A 23383-nucleotide genomic window follows, 5' to 3' on the forward strand; every position below is an offset into this window, starting at 1 on the left:
GGTCCTGCTCCCCAGGCCAAATGGGAACCTGTTGAAATCGCATACTCAGACTCTGCTGGAAGTGGTCGTGATAGAGTTTAAACAGTGCTTTTCTTTCATCTTCAGACATGGGTCTTTCCAGCAGCAGTAGCTGCCAGGCTAAATAGATAAATAATTCTCTCACTTTCTTAGCTGTCACCTATGGATAGCCCTCTTGTTAAATTGCCATTATTTTGACTTAGTGTGGTCACTCTTGGATAAGTTCTTCATATCCTTTACTTAGTGTTTTCTCCTAGCAATGTGCACTTTATGGCTGAGCATTCTATAGCACAACAGGGTGTTGCGAGTTATGTGGCCCAAACTAAAGGCTCCCAAGTGCGCATTAATGTAGTGCTTTCAACAAGCATTATGCTAAGGTGTAATATGGAACTTTGAGTTCATGACAGCAGATCAGTTAGTTACTGTGTAACGCATTGATGTGCTTTAGAAATCACACCCACAACACTGTGCATCTGTGCTGTGTAGACAAGCTTTAAGACACTCAGGGTATGTTTACAGTCTAATAAAAGACCTCTGGCTGCCTAGAGCCTGAACCACTACATTGCAACTTTAAGCCCTGCAAGCCTGTGTGACATGATCAGGTTTTGAGACTTGGTGCCATTGAAACTGGAGTGCCTCAGATCAGTTATGGAAAACTGAGGTCACAGACTATTTCTGGCTGAGGACTTTCTTCCTGGAGAACGTAATCTATTAAAGCAAAGCTTCACAGCTATACTGAGTGAATCCAACATTGAAAATGAAGGAAATACTGCCCTAGGAACCTGAAGACCAATGACTTTGAGATTAGACTTGTAAAATAATTTGTAGTGAGCCATATAGCAGCAGTTTTCAAGCTTTAGCAACCCAAAGACACCCCCCCCCCCCATTTTGACTTAAATGTTGGGTTCCCCTGTCCCACTCTGCCCCTGCTTGCTCTGTCCCTCCTCCCTCTTACTTCCTGTCCCTCATGCTCACTCATTTTCATCAGGGTTGGGGTGAGGGCTGTAGCTGGGGGTAAAGGCTTCTGGGTAAGGTTGGAGATGAGGGGCTTTAGGCTGAGACAGGGCGTTCAGGTGCAGGGGCATGAGGGCTTCTGCTAGAGGTATGGGCTCTGGTGTGGGGCCAGGGATGAGGGATTTTGGTGCAAGGAGGGGGCTCCAGGCTGAGGCATGATGTTGGGGGGGGGGGTACAGGCTCTGAGAGGGAGTTGGAGTGCAGATGGGGACACTGGACTGGGGCATGGGATTGGGATGGGGATGGGCTTTACTGCAGCATGTCCCTGCAGCTCCTAAGTGTGTGGGCAGCCAGGGTGCCTCCACATTCTTCCCTTGTGCTCGCAGGCCCCATTGGTTATAGTTCCTGGCTATTGGGAGCTGCTGAGGTGGTTCTTGAGTGAGGTCAGCATGCAAAGCTTTCCTGGATGCCCATGCACCTAGGGCTGCATGGTACCTGGGAGCGGCACACAACCAGGGCAGGTGGGGAGTCTGTTTTAGCCCCAGGGAGGGAGAGGAGTTGATCAGCAGGGACCTCAGGTTCCCCTGTGGACTCTCAGGAGTCCACAGACTTCAGGTTGAGAAATGCTGCTTTTTAAAATTCATTAACTCATTGCATGTAAGCCTTAATTAACAAAAATTGGCCATGTTCCCTCATAGCTGTCTGCGCTTTCATCGCTCTGCTCTCCTTTTCCCAGGAGTTTGGCTGCCCCCAAAACCTTTGAGAAAAGCAACATTAGTAACAATAAAAGATAAGCATGGATTAAAAGGGACAGAACTTGTAAAAAGAAGTTGTACTAATAACTGTAGAAAATCTTTGAAATTCTGCATAGGGAGTATAACTTGTCCTGTATAGAAGGCAGAATATTTCCTTGATGGTAGCTGTGTATACCTGTTGGGGTATGAAGCAGGGTTTCCTAAAATCAGTAAAAACTCAGAGGGAAATCAGGGCTGAGATGTGAAAGTAAACTAAATATAAGCCGTGTTTAATCTACTAAATATTGATGAAGTCGAGTTTCATTGAAACATCTGTCCAAGTTACCAATATCTGAATAAGGTAAAGGGAAGGGAAAGATCCCATTTGAAATAGATTTCAGGAATTGGAAGAATTTGTAAAATAAACATAGTTATTGGAATGAAAACACTGATCATTTTAAAATGCTTGATTGCAATAGATGAGAAGGAGAAACACATCTTAATAGGCTGCATTGCTTACATTTATTCTAAGATACCATGGCAGCCACTTGAAATATCTTCGCCCGGCCTACTGCATTATTAGCAAGGTGACCTGCTGATGTTTCATTATTTAGTTTGATAGAAGATAGTGGGGGAGCAGTTTTCCTGGGCCTTAGTTTGTAACATTGCAGACTTTAGGTGGCTTGACTCTATTTATTTTATGTTGGTCATACTTCTAACAATAATTACTCAGTTACTTTGTACGGATGGGATGTCCCTCATAGAGGGGATTTGCTGGACCCAGGGAGATCTCTCCCAACATGGTTCATGCTGCCTGTTGCCTCCACCCCTGCCTCATGGCTTGGCTTCCCTCCCCATACTTGGGCTTCCTGGTCCAGGAACATCCGTGGTCCTGCCGGACCATGGATGTTGCCAGACCACAGAGTCCCAGTTAGGGGAGGTACAACCTGTATGTAGCAATTTCTTCCAGTAAAATAACTTTGTTATGCCTTGGCAACTTAAACATTTTTTCTGGAGCCTTTTTATTGTCCTTTAAATAGTGGGTCTTAGAGAATTATTGTTGATAAATAACATTAAATGACTTTTTTCTTGCAGGTGTTTTGTAAGTGGATAAGAATTATACTCATTTCACAGATGGGGAAACTGTAATGAAGTTAAATGATTTGCCTGGGATCACTCAAAGTCATTTGCAGAGCCAGGAACAGATATATTGTCTAAACCCATGCAGTTCTTATGCTACAGTAAAATAGTGCTATTTGCAAATGTTAATAACTAAGCTCTTCCTTTCAAAGAAAAACCAATGTCATTTGCTTTACAGTTAGTCTGGTTTGAAAGTAGTTGATATTTCCACCTGTAAATTTCCTTGATTGTAACATATAGATTGTGGGGAAGGGAATACTTACAGCAAAAGACACTGTGTTTCCTTTTCTGAGAGAGCAAGAAGTTACATAGAGTGCCAGTATTTGATTTGCTTCAGCTTGAAAGCATCACTTACCAATAGAGGGCATAATCCTTCAATTTCTGTAACTAGTTTTGTTTAATTGGCACTTCTGTTTCTGGACATTGTGAATACAAAGATAACCTTCCAAATAGAAACCAAGACAGGACTGCATTTGAGCCCTCTGATACACAGCCTTGGTGCATTTGCTGCTGTTCATATCATTGTCTAATTGCAGCAAAATAGACTCAAGACCAGCATTATGTGTTTTATTTTGTACTAACTGGGAATGTTAGGAAGACAGAAAGTAAGAGCTGTTCAGAAAGGAAAATAATATAAAGATGGAGACTAGGGGACACTTTAAATGTTAAAGGCTTCAAAAAATAACACTTAAAATTTTATACACGTGCCAACAAGTTAGCAAAAAAGCAGGCAACTCAAAGTCTTACTGCTCCTCACTAGTAATTGCAGTTCAACATATCTTCCTGCCTTCAACTATTGTATGTATACAAGTAACTTCAGATTATGCCATCTGTTGTTGGATGATATTTTCCTTTGATAAGAAATTTTGAGTAATTGAGCTTCTTAATAGGTAATATGTTTTCTATGTTATAGACAACGGAATACATGGAGCTGGATGACAGTAACTTTGAATGGACATGTCCAAACACCCAGATTCTCTTCCCGAATGATCCTACATATGCTCAGAGTATCCGTGAACCTTTGAAAAATGTGGTGGATAAGAGCTGTCCTAGGGGCATTGCCAGAGTGTAAGATGGATGTTTTATATCTTCTGTTGCTAGGAATGACCAGAAAATTGGTGGTGGTTCAATTTGTTAGAAAAACAAGCCTTCCCCTCCCCTTTGCATCTATCAGAGAGATATGGTTACTTTGTTCACAAGAAGGTATTCCTTTTGCCTCTGCATAGGCAGGAAAGCTAGCTGTATTTCCTACCAGTGGTCAGCTAAATTCTAGCTGTTAATTATATAAAAGTAGAAGGAGTCCAGCACGAGTCACAGCTCCTAAATTGGGATTGGAGACTGGCTATTAAAAAAAATAACTTGTAAACTGAGCAAAGAGGTTTTGAAATCATTAATAGGAAAATTGTTTCATTTCTATAGTCACCCGAATAACCACTTTTCCTTTGCTTTTTCATGAATTCCACTGTAGATAATCTTGTATATACTTTAGGTTCTGTAAATTTTTTTAAAAAATCTGCCTTTGAGATTACTGCAATATTTACACAAGTGAAAATTAAGTGGGCCAATAAATAGTTACGGGAAAACTGGTTCTTCTGTTTTTATTTAAACTTATATTGGTAATAAATGAAAATGCTGAACATTTCGAAAAGATGCTGAATAGTGCTGGCTCACACTTTAACCAGGATACTGATAACAGTTTTAAGTAATCAATGTTACACACACCTGTGATCATCCTTGCACTCTAAAACTGTTTGGGAAGTTCATAGTGTTTTACAAAAATTACAATTTTAGGGTAAAACTTTACTAGGGTAAAACTTTACTATCAGCTTTGTTTGCTAGAACTTTAATTTTCAGTTGAGATACGCCAGTGTAATTTTCCTATATTTGAAGATAGGAGTGGGTTCTGATGGCTTTGTGTATATTATATATCTCTGGCTTTTGATAACTCTCACATGTAAATCTGTTAGATAATTTAACTTATGTACTAGTTTGAAACTTTGGTCCTTACTGTCTTTGGCAGAGAGGAGAGTTTTGGGAATGGACCTAAACCACCACTAAGAGCCAGGGATTTTATGGCCAGTAACCCTGAGCATTTGGAGATACTGAAGAAGATGGGAGTCAGTTTGATTCATCTCAAAGATGGAAGAGTACAATTAGTGCAGCATGCAATTCAAGTAAGTCCCATATATATTTATAGAATCCTTGGATGTATCCTGGCCCACTGAAATGAAAAAAATTCCCAATAACTGCAATAGGGGCAGACTGCATCCTGTGGCTTTACTGTAGTCTACTCCCACAGTTTGGGTTGCTTAGAAAGGGAATGCTGAAGCTTTTAAAAGTCATTTTTATCTTCGCTTTGTTGCTTCCTCTGATATTTTTAAACAGGGGGCTTAAGTTTTTGCTTTGTTTTTTCAACTTTGTCTTGTAAGTAAGTACCATAATCATCACTTGTTAAAACCAGTCTAACACTCTTAGAAATCAAAATGTGAATTGTTATTGAAACCTAAATATGGAAATGAATAACATAATCAGTAATCCTTACATTTGTTTAATTGGGTATCACATGCAGTGTGTGTGTTGCTGTCCATAAACTTAGTGAACTTAAGTTATACATTTAAAAACTCATAACTGCATTGTAGAAGGGTTTTTTGTTGTTTTTTTGGGGGGGGGGGAGGGAGCTGGGTTGGTTTTGTATGTCTGTGGTTTTGAGATTTTTGTTGGTTTTTTTTTTTTAAACTGCCAGTTTTGGCACCTGAAGAATCAGAGAAGCATGATCAGAGGTGCAGTTTTTCAGTGTGATCAGCAGTGTTATCAAATTTCCAATACATGCATCTGATGAAGTGGGTCTTTGCCCACGAAAGCTTATGCCCCAACACTTCAGTTAGTCTATAAGGTGCCACAGGACTCCTCGCCACTTTTGCAGATTCAGACTAACACGGCTACCCCTCTGATTCATAAAAGCCGAGAAACTTATCTTAGACCTAGATCACTCTAATATACTGTTGGCACATTTGCATGTATGATGTAAATGCCATCTATAAATTGGCATTAAATAGACATGAAATTAAAGTGTGTCTCTAGAGATGTCAGTGCATGTAATGTAACATAGTAAGCCAACGCTTCATTTTCAAGTGGATTATCTCAAATACATTTGAAATACAGGTTGAATCTCTCTAGTTGAGCACTCTGAGGACCTGACTGGTGCCGAGCCAGAGAATTTGCTGGCTGGACCACAGGAGGTCAGCAATGTCTAGCAACATTACCAGCACTTCCACTGCTTATTGGGATGTTGAAAGAGATGTAGGGGTAAATCAGAGCTAAATAACAGCACAGAACCAGGGCTGGTGGCTGTAAACAAACTTTATGGGACCATGAGAAAGTTGGCCACACCCGTGATAAGTGGACATTTGGCTAAGTAAATCATACCAGACCAAGGGTGTATCCAGACGAGAGAAGTTCAACCTCTATTTGGCACTCGCTGTACCACAGAATTAGCATTTATACCTTGGCCTTATCAAAATTCCACAAGGCCATGGTTTAGAGCACAACCTTATTTTCAGAGTTGAAGAAAAACTTGAATGCTATCGAATAATTACCCACTATCGTAAAGTGAAAAATATTAAAGGGCACATAAAAGGTGCAGTAGAAATACAGAAGTATTATAATTGTCAGATAGTCTTTGCAAATACACTCTTAGCAGTATGACAACCTTAATATATGGCTTCTGTGTCTTCCAGAAATTGCTAATTGGTTTTGTTTCTAGTGTGACTATTTGACACAGAAATAATTCGGAGTTTCCTTTAATATTTTTCTACTTATCTGATAAAGCATAATCAGTTTCTCTCTACAAACAGTATTTTATTTGAAGAATGCTTTAAAAGTATGAATTTACCACACATTCCAGATCAGCAAAATAATTCATATATTTTACACTAGTCCAGACACTAGTTTTTCACTTATGTTGTCAAGTTGTCTAAAATTTAAACTAAAAATAATGAGTAGATGAAGTCAAAACTTTTTTCCATTATCTTATTGTAAACAATTATATTTCTGATAAGGAAAAATTATGTTCAGAATTTTTTTATTTTTAATAAGTCTGCACTGCCTAACTTTGGCATTTCTCATACCGGGCAATGAGGATCAAGTTAGTTCCCATTTTGTTCAGCCATCTCTTTCTTAGAAGGTTGGCTACCACAGTGACCTTTCAGGAATTCACCAGCAGCAGTAAAACTTTGGTTCTGCAAAATATTTAAGCTACTACCCCTAATGTCTTTACTCCTTAGGCAGCAAGTTCACTTGATGCTGAAGATGGTTTGCGATTCATGCAGGAAATGATTGAACTATCTAGTCAACAACAAAAGGAGCAGCAGCTACCACCACGTGCTGTTCAAATTGTTTCCCACCCGTTCTTTGGCAGAGTAGTATTGACAGCTGGGCCAGCGCAATTTGGAATGGACCTGTCCAAACACAACATAGGGGTATGTATATAGTCTAAGGCTTGTCACATGATTTGCTCTTGAATTTTATTTTTGTGCAGCCTTTCGTGCATTAGTCTTAATTTTATAGTATTGCATTTTATTTCAGTAGTCAGCTACTATTTGTAGGTTTATAATAGGCATTTAAAATAGCTGGAATATTAGATTGTGTGGCTTTTTCTTCTGACTCAGATACTATAGCCTTCACACACAGGCGTTCTAGTTATTTTCTGAATGCTATTAGTAGATATAATTCTTGGGGGAGGGGCCAGTGTAAGGGAAGAGAGTTTAAGCTGCTAGGATTCAGCATATCTGCCACACATTTGTGAATTTACGATATTTTAAAAGTTTAACAGAGGGTAGATTCTCCTTAGACACTTCCTTTGGATTTCTGATGGGCTTTCTGGATAAAGAGAAAATGGAGAGAAATTACTTATTGCATTTAATGTTAATGTCAAAACTCCTATTAACTTCAACAGGGGTAAATTCCAGCTCAACGGGTATCCTTAGAACTTTGTTTTATAGTTAAAGTATATCTGTGTACTCATATGGTTTATAATCTTAACCATGACTATTCTGTATTTTGTGGAATATACTTAAAAGGCTTTTTATAAGAGCATGGATTTAATCTCTGGAACCTCTTAGGTTTGTAGTATGGTGTGACCGAGTCCGGGGTAGGGGCCTTGCGCCCTCCCCCCTTGAGGCCGTCTCGCTCCTGGTCGCTAATGTTTCCCACACCTCACGCTGGTGCGATTTGTGTTCTGTGCACGATGTTTGCCACGTTCCAAGTGCGAGCACAAAGAGTTCGTTGCTCTCCGGGACAGAGGGAGAGGGGGGCCTGGGCCCAACCTCACTCGGAGGCCCGGGCCCATGGCCCTAAGGACTCAGATCTTCCGTGATCCGGTCCGGCTGACGGCGTACAGCCAAAACGCGCCAGCCCACTAACCTCTTATGGTTGTGCCCTGGGCTGCTTCCTCTCCCCCTTTTACCTGTGCCTGTCTGCTGGATGAGGTGGGGGCTCGGACGCCCTCGCCCTTCCCCCTAACCCCTCTGGCCTGGAACCTAGAGGCTAACCTCACCCCAGGTCTTCAGGGTGTCCCCAGAGCGGTTGCCAGTTGGGGGATTCGGCTCCCTGGAGCCATGTCAATTTCGCCTCAGCCCCCTCCCCCCCCCCCCCCCCACGGCGGCAGCATTTTTAAACGCCCCACTGCTTCCAGCGCTCTCAGGCCGTTCTGAGGTCGGGGGGGGAGGGGGAGTCCCGCCCTCTCCATAATGTCCACGCTATTGCTTGCTCCGGACCCCGGGCTCACCCGCTGCGCGGGAGCACCTAGCATACCACTGGTGCCCCGCACCTTGTGCCCCAAACAGGGCTTGCCCACCGGGGGCTTCGGTGCAGGACAGGGGCATCCTGTCACACATGGGATACTAAATCAGTGCAAATAAATTAATTTAAAAATTGACTTCCGTGACAGATTCTCAAAAAGTGGTCTAAAGACTCTAAGACAACAGTCCTTTAGTATACTGGGAAAATATAGATGTCTTTTTGGGATGATTGGAAAAAATTAAAAGGCAGGAAATATTTAGTTGCTTAAACTTTAAATCAATTACATCTCTCAAACAGACAAGAGGATTTGTTGCAACCAGTAAACCTTACAATGGATGCTCGGAGATCACTAATCCTGAAGCACTGAAGGAGAAAATTGCTTTGATGCAGAGAGGCCAGTGCATGTTTGCTGAAAAGGCGAGAAACATCCAAAAAGCTGGAGCAATAGGAGGCATTGTTATTGGTAAATAAAACTCTCCTTATTGTTTTGTACAAATGTAACTTGTGTTTCACCAAGATTGTTTAGATTATATATAAACATATTTTCAAGTCTGGGAGGCATCTGTTATGTTCTTGTGAGCAGTTAGTACAAGGTACAAAAATCCTGTTGGAACAAATGAAATGGGTACCGTATTTTCTGGCGTATAAGACGACTTTTTATACTAAAAAACATCCCCCAAAAATCGGGGGTCGTCTTGTACGCCGGGTATAAACATACTGTAGCTTCGGCTACATACAGAACGTCCTTGTGCTGATACTGTATGTACCACGCTGAGCCAATCACGGCAAGCGGTGTCATCTATTAATGCATACAAAGCCTGCTTGGATTGGCTGAGTCAGAGAGGCGGGCTATTACCACCTTTGCCAATCCAAGCAGGCTTTGTATGAACATGATGAGGATTTTGAAGGATTTTAAGTACTGGTAAGTCAAAACCATTTTAATTAAAATTATTTAAATCAAATCTGATGTTATTAAATGGTGTTGCCTCGGAAGGGAGGGTAGTCTTATACGGCGAGTATAGGCCAAAACCTATGTTTTAACTGGAAAATTAGGGGGTCGTCTTGTACACCCAGTCGCCTTATACGCTGGAAAATACGGTATATTTCATATCGTACTTGCACACACAAATGGAGCCAGTCAGAAACCTACTAGTGAAGAAATTCAGTGAGTAATTAGAAGTTATAATTAACTCTTGTTTGCAGCTGAAGGTTGTTCATCCTATCTTCTTTAGTTCTTGTTTTTTTCCCAGCTAGTTGGTACATTTTTTTTCTCTAGAAATACTATTTACATTCCTTATTAAAAGTTAACTATCATTTCAGTATAGCAGTTCTGAAGTGATGTACATTGAGACCTTTTACATCCAGGAACACATGTGCTTGTGAAACAGCTTTTTCCTTCTAAATCCAGCATCATTCTTGACTTTCCACAGACAGGCAGGCACCCACCAGCTGTTGAACTTTGAGGTAAATTGAAAATACAAAATTAAAACTGTTTGAGAGCTGCCAAAGAATATTCCCTGCCACCCATCTCTCATGCAAGCAAATAGAACTGAAATACATTCCGCCTTTCAACTATCTTGCTTCTGTCCACTAGGAAATAAGGTTAGAAAATGGTGGGAATTCTAATTAAACTATAGCACGTTCTCTGAAATTCCCACACTAGCTATTCACGCTACCTTTAACCTGTGACGTGAGTGCATCAGTTTGATCTGAATATATCTTGCTTACTCTGACTTTCTGTTGCTTAGATGACAATGAGGGAAGCAGTAGCGACACTGCTCCTCTATTCCAAATGGCGGGTGATGGAAAGAATACAGATGATATCAAAATCCCCATGCTCTTCCTGTTCAACAAAGAAGGAAATATTATACTTGATGCAATCCAGGAATACGAGGCTGTAGAAGTGCTTCTCTCAGATAAAGCAAAAGACAGAGGTAAGGGCAAAGCCATACATGTCTTAGATTATTACTTACCTGTTGATGTGACATGAAATATGAATCAGTGGTTCTTCTTTGCTAGCTGGAAAAAAAATAAGTGAATTGAGATTGAGAAAATTCCGCTGTCTGAACTAGGGATGTAAGATCCCATTTAATTATGTTTAACCAGTTAACAGATCAAAGGAGGTGTGGGTGGCCAGGGCAGTCCCTGCCTGTGGGGCACCTGGGTTCCCTGCAGGCAGAGGCTGCCTTGGATGCTGTGGCAGGCCCTTCTGCAGAGCTGGAGTAGCTGTTCCAGTCACCTTAGGCCCATGGTCACCAACCAGTAGATCGCGATCTACCAGTAGATCTCAGGGGCTCTAAGAGTAGCTCTTGAGCCCTCTCTGAACTGCGTGCCTACACAGTACATTTACATTGGATTTCCTCATTTGAGGAGCAGCTACTCACCAAGCAACAACACAGGTGAGTAGCTGCGAGGAATGGTGGGAGCTGGGAGGTCGGGAGGGCTGAAACATCCCAGCCAGCTGACTGTGGCTTTCACAGCTGGAGCTAGGCGCAACCTCCCTGGGCTGAGCGCAGGACAGCTGGGCTGGAGCAAAGAGAAGCGGCTGCCCGGCCAGCTGGCCATGGCGCTCAGCCAGGGTGCACCAAGCTCCACGTGGGCTGGCGCAGAGGAGAAGCTCCCTGGCCAGCTGGCTGTGGCGTTCAGCCCAGAGGAAGCTGAACCGCGCTCCAGCTGATTGGGCGGCTTCCCCTCTGCGCCTGCCCACGTGGAGCTTGGTGGCACCCTGGATGAGCACCATGGCCAGCTGGCCGGGCAGCCGCTTTTCTTCGCTCCAGTCCGGAGGGAGCGCGCGTCAGAGGCTTCCCTCCGTGGCTGGTGTAGGAAACTCCCTGCCCCCAACCTTGTTCCCTCTCCTCTGCCCCAAACTTGTCCCCTGCCCTCCTGGCCTCCTGTTCCCTCTCCCTTGCCCCCCCGACCTCACTGCAGAAACCTGCCCCCCCTGCAGAAACTTGTCCCCCAGCACCTTGCCCCCCCGCTGAAACCAGTTCCTTCTGACACCCTGTCTCATACTACAGAAACCTGTCCCCCTGCTCCCCTCTGCAGAAACCTTTCCCCCCCAGCACCTGTCCCCTGCTGCAGAAACCTATCCTGGCACCCTGTCCCCCCAAGTGCCCATCTGGCCACAACCACTCCTGCGCTCCCCTTTCCCCAGACCCTAGATCTATCAAACACTGGAACCTCATGCCCTCAGCCCCTCACATACCCCAACCCAAATTCCTGCACCCTCACATCCGCAAGCCTGTGGCTTGCTTAGTATCCCAACACTGCCCAGCCTGGAGCCCCCTCCCCGAGCCAGTGTCCCCTTCTCCACCTCCTCCTGCATCCAGATTTCCTCCCAGAGCTTGCACCTCTCACCCCTTCCCACACCCAAATCCCTCATTCCCACCCCAGAGCCTACACATCCTGTCTCAACACAGCAAGGGTCCAGCTAGACTGCAGGGCTGTGTCTACATTGGCACCCCTTTCCGGAAAAGGGATGCTAATGAGACACTTCGGAATTGCAAATTCCGTGGGGGATTTAAATATCCCCCGCGGCATTTGCATGAACATGGCTGCCGCTTTTTTCCGGCTCAGGGTTTTGCCGGAGAAAAGCGCCAGTCTAGACGGGATCTTGCGGAAAATAAGCCCTTTTCCGGAAGATCCCTTATTCCTACTTAATAAAGGGCTTATTTTCCACAAGATCCCGTCTAGACTGGCGCTTTTCTCCGGCAAAACCCCGAGCCGGAAAAAAGCGGCAGCCGTGTTCATGCAAATGCCGCGGGGGATATTTAAATCCCCCGCGGAATTTGCAATTCCGAAGTGTCTCATTAGCATCCCTTTTTCGGAAAGGGGTGCCAATATAGACACAGCCCAGGAGTTTTTCAAGATTCTGGAGAGATCCCAGAAAAACTCTTCTACATCCAGGGTTGCGTTTGTTCTTCTGCTTTTTAAGTGGAAGAGCAAACAGGCTCTTTTGGTCACCCCTATATTCCTCTTTCCACAAGGGTGGAAAAAGAAGTGTTTTTTTTTCTGACATTTGGTCCAGTGTAGACAGGCCAAATGTTGGAAAAACCTCTTCCTACAGAAGAATAAAAAAAAAAAAATCAGCAGTATAAGGATTGGGGATAGCAAGTGATGGAGAGGAGGAAAATAGAGAGGGCGGGGCTTCATGGAAGGGGAGGGGCGGTAGATCTTGGCTTGGTCTGTCATTTAAAAAGTGATCTTGGGTGTAAAAAGTTTGGAGACCACTGCCCTAGGCTAACCAGAAGTGGTAAGCATTACCCTATAAGGGTGATGCTTACTGGTTAACCTTTCACATCCCTAGCCTGGCCTTCTAGTTTGTTTGAACACTAACAATAGTTTCATTCAAACTGTAACAGTCTGTTAGTCTTCCAGTACATGTCCAAATTATTTAACTTGAAACTCTTTACACAATGTCCCTAATGGAAAAAGTTAGCATGATGATTGTAGTTTAACATCTTTTGAAAGCTAAATAATACATGTGACTAGCAGTACTTGAAAGTTGTTTTAATATTGTGGTCTCCTAAACCCCTTTCCTTGAAGAGGGTTTTCATACTCTGCTTTAATATCAAGCCTTGCATATGCTTCTCAGTTCCAAATGAGTTTCTTCGTATCTGTAAATATAGACCTGATTTTTTTTCCCCTGTAAAGGCTAGCCAGAAGTGGTTCTTAGTGAGATTAAAGTTGCCAGCACCAGTGACTTTACATAAATAAAGATTAGCACATTCATTTTCCCTCATCAGATATATAAAGTTACAGCACTTCCAGATGCCTCACATGGATTCCTTCATGTTCACCTATTTATACCAATAGGTGAGCTGTTCAAAGTACTACTTGGCTATTAAATTATTTCTGGAGCAACTGCATTATAAAAAATCCAATCTTTTGCTTTCACCAAACACAACAGGATATTATTATTATATTATGGATTTTAATGTGTGTATGTGCTTTTTCTCCTCGTGCTATCATTGGAATTTCAGCAACAATATTTAAAGGTAAAATGATTCCAAACTACATTATTGATAGCAGTAAGTATCTTATATTAATAATCAAAGTTATACAGTCTGACTACCTAGAATTCTTGAAAACTGTATGCTTTATTTAGCCGTGTCAGTTTTCTTTGGATTTGAAAGTTTATGTAATTGAACCGGAAGCACCTTCTGATATTACCACAATGGGGAGCTAAGGCAGGGTCTTGTTTTATGTGGTAATATGTCTGAATTTCAGTTTAAAAGAATAAATCAAGACTTTTCACACTTATCAAATGAAAACCTTGTGGCTGTACTAAACTCGAGTCTCATAACTTAAGGGTGGTGATGAACTAGAGTGTGCACTCATGACTAAGAGATGGCAGCCCTGACACAGTAGCCAAGCCTACTTAACAGCTACAGCAGCTATTACCTTGAATTCACTAAACTTACACAGAAATGATCAATTAACTTTTCACCTTTTGCAAATACTGTTCTTTAATTATAATGCACAGTGCCTAAGAGGAACTAAGATCACACTAATAAAATCTGTGCTTTCATAAGGTCTGGAACAAGATCAAAAGGAGAAGATTGAAAATACAATTAGATGTTCATTTTCCAGTGTGTTTCAGTTGTATTTTGAAAGTACTTTCAAAATTCTTTTTTTTTTTTTTTTAAATAAAGATTTGGAAATGGAAAACATGGACCAGAAGTCATCTGAAAATGATTCACACAGGCAGAGATCAGAAGAGACCTCAAGAAATCAGGACCTTGACTTGGTCAGTCAAGAGCCTGAAGGAGAAGAAACTTCTGAGGTTACTCACCTTGATGTAAATAGTGACAGTGTTTCCATTTCAAACCAGGAGTCCTGTATCACAGAAATCCATGAGGCTAATATTCAGGAGACTGAAAGTACAGAATTAGATATCAAGTCTCAGGACCAATCTCCGACTGAGACAGATTCTAACTCCAATTGGGATAATAAAGTCCAGCCTATGGAATCCATATTAGCAGATTGGAATGAAGATATAGAAGCATTTGAAATGATGGAAAAGGATGAACTATGACTTCTAATAATTTATTTGTGGATCAACAAAATGGTGAATTTGTTGGGTAAAAGTGAGGCCCTAATATCTAAGAATTAGAAATTGTTCAGTATTGTGATGAGCAACCAGGTTTCACCTGGATAATATAATAGAAACCCAGCACGTGTTATAATTTATATGGTTTTAATTTTTCCTGTTTCGAAATGGGAATGTGCAATTGAACGGTTTGTATGGCTCTGTTGCATGGTGCTGTAACACAGAAGGTTTCATTCAGGGACTTAGATTTCTGCATTCCAGGCTTCCAGAGAACAGATTGCCTTGGCCTCTGGAAAGGTAGAAAGTTGAATGTAAATGGGATTAATGTACCACTTTTGGCTGGTTATAGCACTTGAAGGCCATAATCAAAGACTATTCTAGTTACAGATGCAGTTTCAACTGATAAAGGCCTTTATAGAGAGAGAGAGAGGTGAAGATGTGAGACATTTTCAGCTGTACTGTCTTTAAGACCCACTAGGAACAGCTTGATTTGTCCTGACATTTTATATCCTAATAAGATATGGCAGTGTTGCTCATCACTTCGTTAATCTGAAGAATGACCAAGATTACTTGGATTTTTCCTCATGTTCTTATTTCAACTAGAGAGGCTGCATAAACCAAAGGTAACATGCTCTATCAGGAAGCTCTTTTAGGAAAATTAAGAAGGTTTTGCTAAGTAGAGGATTAGGACTTAAATGTTCACAGTGATTATGAAGATTGCCACTTAAATGCATTTTGCCCAATTTCCTTTAATTAATACATTTTTCCTTTTTGGCTTTCCATGCTTAAAGCCATCACGCTTAAAATTACCCCAAAACACAGAACTTAGTATCTATTTTCAGCGAAAAATAATGCTCAATAGATGAGAAATTTAACAACTTGTTTTCTTTACAAGTACGTATGTCAGCCTTACACCACCTCTTTTACCTATGTAACACTTTGGGCAAGAAGGCCAGTATCAGTAGTGAAGTAAAATTGTTTACCTTTAGCTGTTGGGTCCATAATTCAAAATTTAGTGGTGTGAAGTCAAAGAATAATTGATATACTTCAGGGCCCAGGTTTTTTTTTTTTTTTTTTTTTTTTTTTTACAGGTAAGTATTTATCATGTTTTCAGAAGTATCCTCTAATTAAACCACAAATCTGTTTGAGCAGTTATATTTTGGACACAATTAAGCTAACTGCCAAAAATTTAGTTTAAGTTGAAATACAGATATAGGTTTTAGTTAATTAGGGTTCAATTTAGTATCTCATTAATCTGATTTTCCTTTTAAAAGAGTAACTTGATTTAACACTGCCTATATTATGCACCAGACTAAAACTGAAAGTTTATATATTTATATGTAGTCTTTATAAAGACAGAACGCTGTATCCCTGTCTGAAGTGCACCTTTCATTTTTATTGGTGAGTCTGTGCCGAATATGCAAATGCCAGTCAGTACAGCCATACTGTATTGTACTTATGTATATTCATGGACAATTACAAGTCCCAGACGAATGTTGTATACATGTAATCTGGTAGTGACACTTGCTCTCATGAGTATCAAAATGCACATGCACCTTTCAGAGCATGGTAGTCAATCATATGATACAGAGAGTAACAATTTAATTGAATAGATTTGTAATTAACTTAGAGTGAAGCAGTGGGGTACTATTTAATAAGTGTCCTTTTAAAATGTAGTTTGTTTCTTTGCACAAGTAACAATGGAGATTTGGGCTTAATCTATTGGTACAGTGCTGAAGTGAAACACTTTTCTCATTTTAGATGGAGGGGTTGATTTTTTTTTTTAAAGGGTGGGAGTGTTTTTCAAAATCTTTTAAGTGTCCTTTGTAACTTGGGTGACCGGATGGTGGAATTGTGACATGCCCAATATGGCCACAGAATCTGTTGACTTCAGTGAGGGTTTTTCTGAGCCAAAGGTGACGTGACTGCAAGTGGCCAGTTGCACCATTGGGTGGTGCCATTCAGAAATTCTAAGTCTGAAAAGAACTTTGTGCCATTGATGAGGGTTTTTTTTGCAAACTCTCCTGCATGTAGATTACTCTAATAAGCTGTACAGGTTCTGCATTTATTTCTACAGAGAGACTAGGGAAGGGAGTTGCATTTAGATATTTTTAATGATTGTAGGTGAAGTGGTTCTCAAATTAAATCGTAACAGCTGAAGTTTTCAGTTCCTTCGTGCAGAACAGGATTTAGTTTTAACTCTAACCTTTGTCTTTATTAGTAGAAGTTTGCGCTCTAATTCTCCCTGTCAATACAAGGTCACAGTAATATATGGACTGATTAACCTTACATTATGTGTAAATACCTGCACAACAGTTCTGACAGTCACAGACATATTCCCTCCTTTCAAGTCAGGGCTTAAGAGAATCTCTTGATAATATTTTTGAAGCTTTTCTTGAGTGGTGGTCTACCTCAGATAAATGTTGTTCCCTTTTTTTGAGATACTTTAAGTTTTACTTTTAAGTGATTGACAGCCATTGAACCATAGTTTAAGGAACTGCATCAGGTAAAGTTGACCTTTTGGGAAAGAGAAGGATAAATTGGGGGACAATTTTATTCATGTTTTTTTTCCCCACTTAGGAAAGACACAAAGAGGTTAAAACTAAAGTGATTTCCATCTTTTTCTATCACTCTCAAAATACAACTTTCTGTTAACACCATTTTAAAAAGCAAACAGAATGTGTGATTGAACAGAAGATAATTTTGTAGCAGGGAATAAGGTATACTTTGCAAATTTTTAAAAACTCTCATTGTGTTTAGAGAATATTGCTCTTGCATCACTAAGTCAATATCATAGCTATATTTCCTTGCTCTTATTGTGATATTTGGTTAACTAGAACACTGAAGAGTTTAGGATTCTTATTTAGAAATAGATCTTATTCCCTCACAATTCAAAGTAGCCAATTTGAGGTTAGAGGAGTATTCTCTATTTATATTTACTCTTTCGTAATGAAGTTTTAAAATAAGGTAAGCCCCTCTGCCCGCCATGGTTTTAGCTGAAGACTTCGTGTTAGTGAAATACAGTATTGATCATAGTAAATGTTAAAAGGACATCTTATGCAAAGGCTTCAGTCAGAACATAGAAAAAACATTCTGTGAATGAAATATTGTATGTTCAGATTTTATAGGATTTTTTTACCAGCCCAATTTACATCTGTATATTTTCTTATGATGTAACTTATGAAATATCTAACAGGTGCTGTACACTACTGTTGGGTTTTATTGTCTGATAAGTGTATACAATATTTCTAAGGGCAACTGTGTACTGTGATGTAAAAGTCTGGGCTAAAATGTATATAATCCTTGTATATACCTGTGTACTGGATTATAATTGCAGACTGTAAAGATTTAATAAATATGTAAATATTCTGGTCAACCCACATAAAGAATCAAACAATATTTCTTTGAAAATTGCCTGCATCATCCATATCGTCTCCCTGACTTTCTGGAAAGCCTTACCATTAGGGCTCTATGCACATCTGTGTCAGTACCAAAGGCTATAGGAGCCATTTCCTTCTGGCAGCCAAAGAATCTAGTCAATCTCCTCTAAGCTGTTCTCTGCATTTGAGCTATAAATCTTCCAATTTAAATACTACTTGTGTCCCACTCCTGAGGAATTATCACTCCGTACCAGGTATGGCTAATGTGGTATCCATGGTGAACACATACAGAGCTTTGGTTGGGCCGGGCAGATGCTCTATTTGTGGTACTTGGCAAAGGACCCTGTGCTTTGTTGGCATAGACAAGAGCAGAGCACCCATCCTCTCAAATCCAGGTCTCCTGCAAGGCTCCAGAAAGCATTAATAGCCTCACATCTAGCTGGACTTTAGCCTGTGTGTGGTAGGGTCTTCATCACATGAAGTCTTTTACTCAAGGGTGGATGTAAGCTCTAGGGTCATCCCTGCAGCCAATGGCTTGTAATAGCGGTAATAAGTTCTGCATTTTTTTCTTAACTCTGAATCCTCAAGCATGTAGGAACCTAGTTGTTCTATCAGAATGCAGGGACCTTCTCAGCTACTGGCTCCCCTCTTAACTAGCCAGAGAGGTGGCTCAGCAGGGGAAGAGGGTGCTAAGTTCTTGCCCAGGGAGCTGCTGTCCTAGAGAGTCAGGGCACAGATAAGTTGGAAATAGCTTCCCTTCCCACCACTCCATAGCTGAGGGTCAGAGACGCTTCCCTGGGTCAGTGCTGTGGGGGATTTTGGCACATGCAGGGCTTGGCTCCTTCTGGCCAGAAGGTCTTGAGCTTTCCCCAGGTTCCTTCCTTCCTGCAGGTGAGAGGATTATTCCAGGAGTGAGTGGGTGAGATTCTGTGGCCTGTGTTGTGCAGGGGGTCAGACTAGATGATCATCATGGTCCCTTCTGCCCTTCACAGTCTGAGTGGAGGGGAATACTCAGACTTTGGTGAGCTGAATGATCTGAGCAAGGACTGGTTCCCTGCACGGTGCTGGGAGCAGGACTCATCTTGCCAATGGGGTGATGAAGGAAGAGCAAGGGGGGGAAGGGACACAGCACGGAGAGCATGTAAAGAGCCAATGGATGGGCAGCAGCGATGACATGTACCCAGCCACCACCTGCCTGCACTCACCAGAGACTGCAGCAAGTGCTGGATGGAAATGGGACAGGATGGGGGGGCTTGCTAGCCAAAAGGAGGCACCCAGACCCACACGTTGAGGCTTTGCCTGACCTCCAGCTTCACACCCCCCCCATCAACCATTAGACCTCCCCCCAACTCCCTGCTGGTGGATGGCAAGCAAGGAACGCCCCAGTAGTAGGACCCACTAATAATGATGGAGGGGGGAAGAAGATAAATAAGGAACACTTAAAAAATGGGCAAAGTAGGGACACCTGCACAAGGGCTTTAACTACAGGACTGTCCCTTTAAAAACAGGGCATCTAGTCCTACTATTAATAAGCGGGCTTACACTTCATATACAAGACTAGAAATCCCTGAAATACTGTTGGGCTACGTCTTGACGGGCATGATTTTCCAGAAATGCTTTTAATGGAAAAGTTTTCTGTTAAAAGCATTTTCGGAAAAGAGCGTCTAGATTGGCAGGACACTTTTCTGCAAAAGCACTTTTTGCAGAAAAGCGGCCGTGGCCACTCTAGACGCGCTTTTGCACCAAAAAGCCCTGATCGCCATTTTCGCCATCGGGGCTTTTTTGCGCAAAACAAATCTTAGCTATCTACACTGGCCATTTTGCGCAATAGGGACTATTGCCTGAACGGGAGCAGCATAGTATTTCCGCAAAAAGCTCTGATTTCTTACAGTAGGAAGTCATTGCTTTTGCGGAAATTCAAGCGGCCAGTGTAGACAGCTGGCAAGTTTTTCCAGAAAAGCAGCTGATTTTCTGGAAAAACTGGCCAGTCTAGACACAGCCTTGGGGTACTGAAGTCATAACAGGTCAGGTTTGTAAGTGCAAGAGTTACCAAGAAATTGTGATGCTTCTTCCATGCTGCAAAATGGAAAAGATTCTGTCCTGGGGCTGTCTGCAAACACACTGGGCTTGGGTCCCCTGCTGCAGGTTCCCTTTCAGTCATTTTGCAGAGGCCAACATGCCCTTCCATCTGGCCATAGACTCACAACTTAAGCAAACCCTTTTCAGGTAGCTTTCCACCCTTCCTGTTTTGATGACATGGGTGAGTGGGAATATTTAAATTAGTGGAGGGGTCCCTTCCTACACAATGTTCCTACAGATAAAGTGACCTTCCATCCACACGAAGTTTTTATCTAACAGACTCAACCTCCCAAGCAAACCCACAGGAATTGCTAACAGTGTCCCTGCCCAGGTCGACAGTACTGACATATCAGTATAACTATATCCCAGGGGTGTGAAAATCCACCACGGTGAGTGACAATCCTACCAAGCTAAGCCTCCGTGCGGTCAATGGGGGACATCTCCTGTCAATGTGGTTACTGCCTTCGATAGAGGTGGACCAACTATGCTGATGGGAGAAGATCTTCCATCAGCACAGGAGCATCTTCACCTAAGTGCTATAGTGGAACAGATGCCCCAATGCAGCATTTGAAGTGTAGACTTTTCCTAAGCTAAGCAGCTTGTACTTCCAGAGAGCACTTCACTATTATCTTAGCATATTTTGTTAAATTAAAAAGTCCTCTTGTTCATGTGTAGCTGGTGGGTATAAACCCACAGGCATGTGTCACTTGCATCAAGAATTTTTACAATGTAAGGGTTGTCACAGTTCTCAAGCTACTGAGCCAAAGCAATCAGAACTGAGCAAATAATTGGTTTTCTAGACTGGGGGCCAACCAAAAGATCCCTTTCAAAATATCTGTTTGGGAAGAAAAAAAAGCCTCTGAACATTTCAGAAATGAAAAAGAGGGAAAACAATCATTTCAGCCATAAAACAGTTTGCTTTTTTGCTGAAATGTTTACATTTGTTTTAACTATAGCTAATTTTCAAATGAAAAGTGAAGAATTGAAACGTCATTGCTAAATGGTTAAACTAAGCAGCTCAGAATATCTAAAAATATTTTTGGCCAAAAGTCTCTGAATTCAGTTTCACAGCCCCTTTCCCCAAAAAATGCATTTTCCAGCTTCTGTACTATTAATTGAAAAAAAATTACCTGGCTCTAATCACTACTGCTTGTCTCCTGTACTGAAATACACAGCTGCTACAGAGCATTCTTCCATTCTATCCATTCTTTCACATACAATTTCTCCTTAGGTATAGCTTCAGCATCTGATGTTCATTGTGGTGGTTTGTCTTTAATTAATTAGCTCTTCGACAAGGATAACTGCTACTCAAATTTTCAGGAATGTGACTGTAAAGGCAATACTCAAAGTTAGCCATTTACTCAGTTGTAATGAGTTCTTTAATTTGATTCCCTGTACAGCTCCACATGATCCAGCCCCACTTCTTTTAAGTCCAAGTGATGGAGTTCAAATTAAAAATCAATCCGCCCATAACTCCTGTAGAATTTTGGATTTGAACATTCAGTGCACAAGGAATTTGTACACCCATCGTTCTCACAGCCAAAGATCACACAGGAGTTCCAGCTAAGCCTGTTGATCTTCCAATTTGAAGCAAAACACCTGTTTAAGGGACTGTATTGACTAGAACAGTCAATCTTCCTATGTAAAGCAGACTTGTTGTTACTGCTCTTCAGGATTCCTGTAAAAACTCCCAATACTGGCAAAAGTGCAATTTAAAATGAAATGATGCAGGCACTCCAAATACATTTTGGGGCTCTGAGAGATCAGTCTGCAGGTTAATCCTATCTAATGTCTTCATCTACATGTTTTGTTAGTCTTTAAGGTACTACTAGATTATTTGCTGTTTTTAAAGTTTTTAACATCTTCACGTAGGACGAGTCAGAAGAAAACAGCACTTTAAGGGTAAGGATGCGTTACTGTCACAACACTTCCCAAATTTATCAAAACAAAAATTAATTGTAAATTGCCACAGAAATGGTGGCTCTTTGAGTTGGCTGGATGCTCAGGCCGAGTGACTTGAATAGCAGTGTCCAGCTGGGTTGCATAAATTTCCAGCCCAGTAAGGAGTAGCCCAACTGACATAAAGGGGAACATAATAAAGTAAATGAGCTTTGGTCTTGCAATGTGCTACAAAAAACAAATGAAAAGTTAATGAAACTTTGGCACGTAACAGTTCTTACATAATGGGTTGGGTCTTACCACATTATATACTGCACTCCATTCTGGGCACCTTGTTGCCAGAAAGACAGACTGACTGGAGGAAGAAGTCAGAGGAGAGCAATATACATTGTTATGGGACTGGGAGCATTTAACTCATGAGAAAAAATCAGAGGGAAAAACTTGATTCTCCAAGAATCTGACATGTGTAGACACCATAGGGAGGAGCAGAATATGAAGACAAGAAAAATTTAAAGATCAGGGAAAAGTTGCCCAACCTCTACCAGTAGCAATAATCCAAGGAAAATAGTGAAAAATCCCTATTCCCAGAGACATTTAATTTTAGATTGGACAGAACACTCAAGTGTTGTGTAGGAAAGTCAGATGAACTAAGAGGGTGCCCTAACCAGCCTTGTGTGTAGCCCCTCAGGGTTTGCAGAAGACTTCTAGGGGGTACATCAACTTATCTAGATATTTGCAGAGTTTTACAATAGGCTACATAAAAAAACCCACTAGCAACATCAGTACAAACTTAACATTTCATACATTCAAGAACTTCTTTATACTGCTCTATACACTTAGGCCACATCTTCACTACAGGGAAGATTGACACTGTGGTGATTGATCTTCTGGAGTTTGAACACTGAGGGTGCTCCCGTTGACATCAGTACTCCTCAATTCCCACTGTGGAAACGGCGCTTAAGGTCTAATTAAGTTACGTCGACTCCAGCTGGAGGTGCATATCTTTTCAACCTTCCAGGTAAGTATAGACAACGTTTTCTACACTGAAATGCAAGTACAATAGTTATATCCCAATTGATTTATTGTGTAACTATATGGTAACAATGAGAAAATAGCAATTTTTCAGTGTGCGCCCCGGAACGTCCATATTTTTGTGACTTATTGTATAAGCAAGTGGTTTTTAAGTGAAATGAAACTTGGTGGAAATCAAGACAAACCAGACTTCTGCAAGGGGCTCAGTAGAGTTTGAGAGCCACTGAGCTAAGATGTCCTTTCTGGCTCATCAGATAGAATACCTTAGTTTGACTTTGATTGGGATTTTTTTTTTG

At 41.4% G+C, this 23383-nt stretch overlaps 1 protein-coding gene across 2 annotated transcripts in view; it reads left to right on the top strand.

Annotated features, from left to right (window-relative positions):
• The window catches only part of EDEM3 (ER degradation enhancing alpha-mannosidase like protein 3), a 46063-nt gene extending 31236 nt beyond the window's left edge, over window positions 1-14827 (top strand). The window contains exons 15-20 of one of the 2 annotated variants that reach the window (XM_075936767.1): window positions 3760-3914; window positions 4867-5020; window positions 7130-7324; window positions 8943-9108; window positions 10394-10579; window positions 14300-14827. In XM_075936767.1, the coding sequence (XP_075792882.1) occupies window positions 3760-3914; window positions 4867-5020; window positions 7130-7324; window positions 8943-9108; window positions 10394-10579; window positions 14300-14682 (1239 nt within the window). In that variant the 3' untranslated portion in view covers window positions 14683-14827. Of the gene's footprint in view, window positions 1-3759; window positions 3915-4866; window positions 5021-7129; window positions 7325-8942; window positions 9109-10393; window positions 10580-13390; window positions 14273-14299 lie in introns of those variants that run through there. The other variant, XM_075936768.1, reaches the window with a different exon arrangement.
• Window positions 14828-23383: the final 8556 nt, after the last annotated feature.

This window comes from Pelodiscus sinensis, chromosome 9 (assembly GCF_049634645.1).
Source record: "Pelodiscus sinensis isolate JC-2024 chromosome 9, ASM4963464v1, whole genome shotgun sequence".
Taxonomy (NCBI): domain Eukaryota; kingdom Metazoa; phylum Chordata; order Testudines; family Trionychidae; genus Pelodiscus; species Pelodiscus sinensis.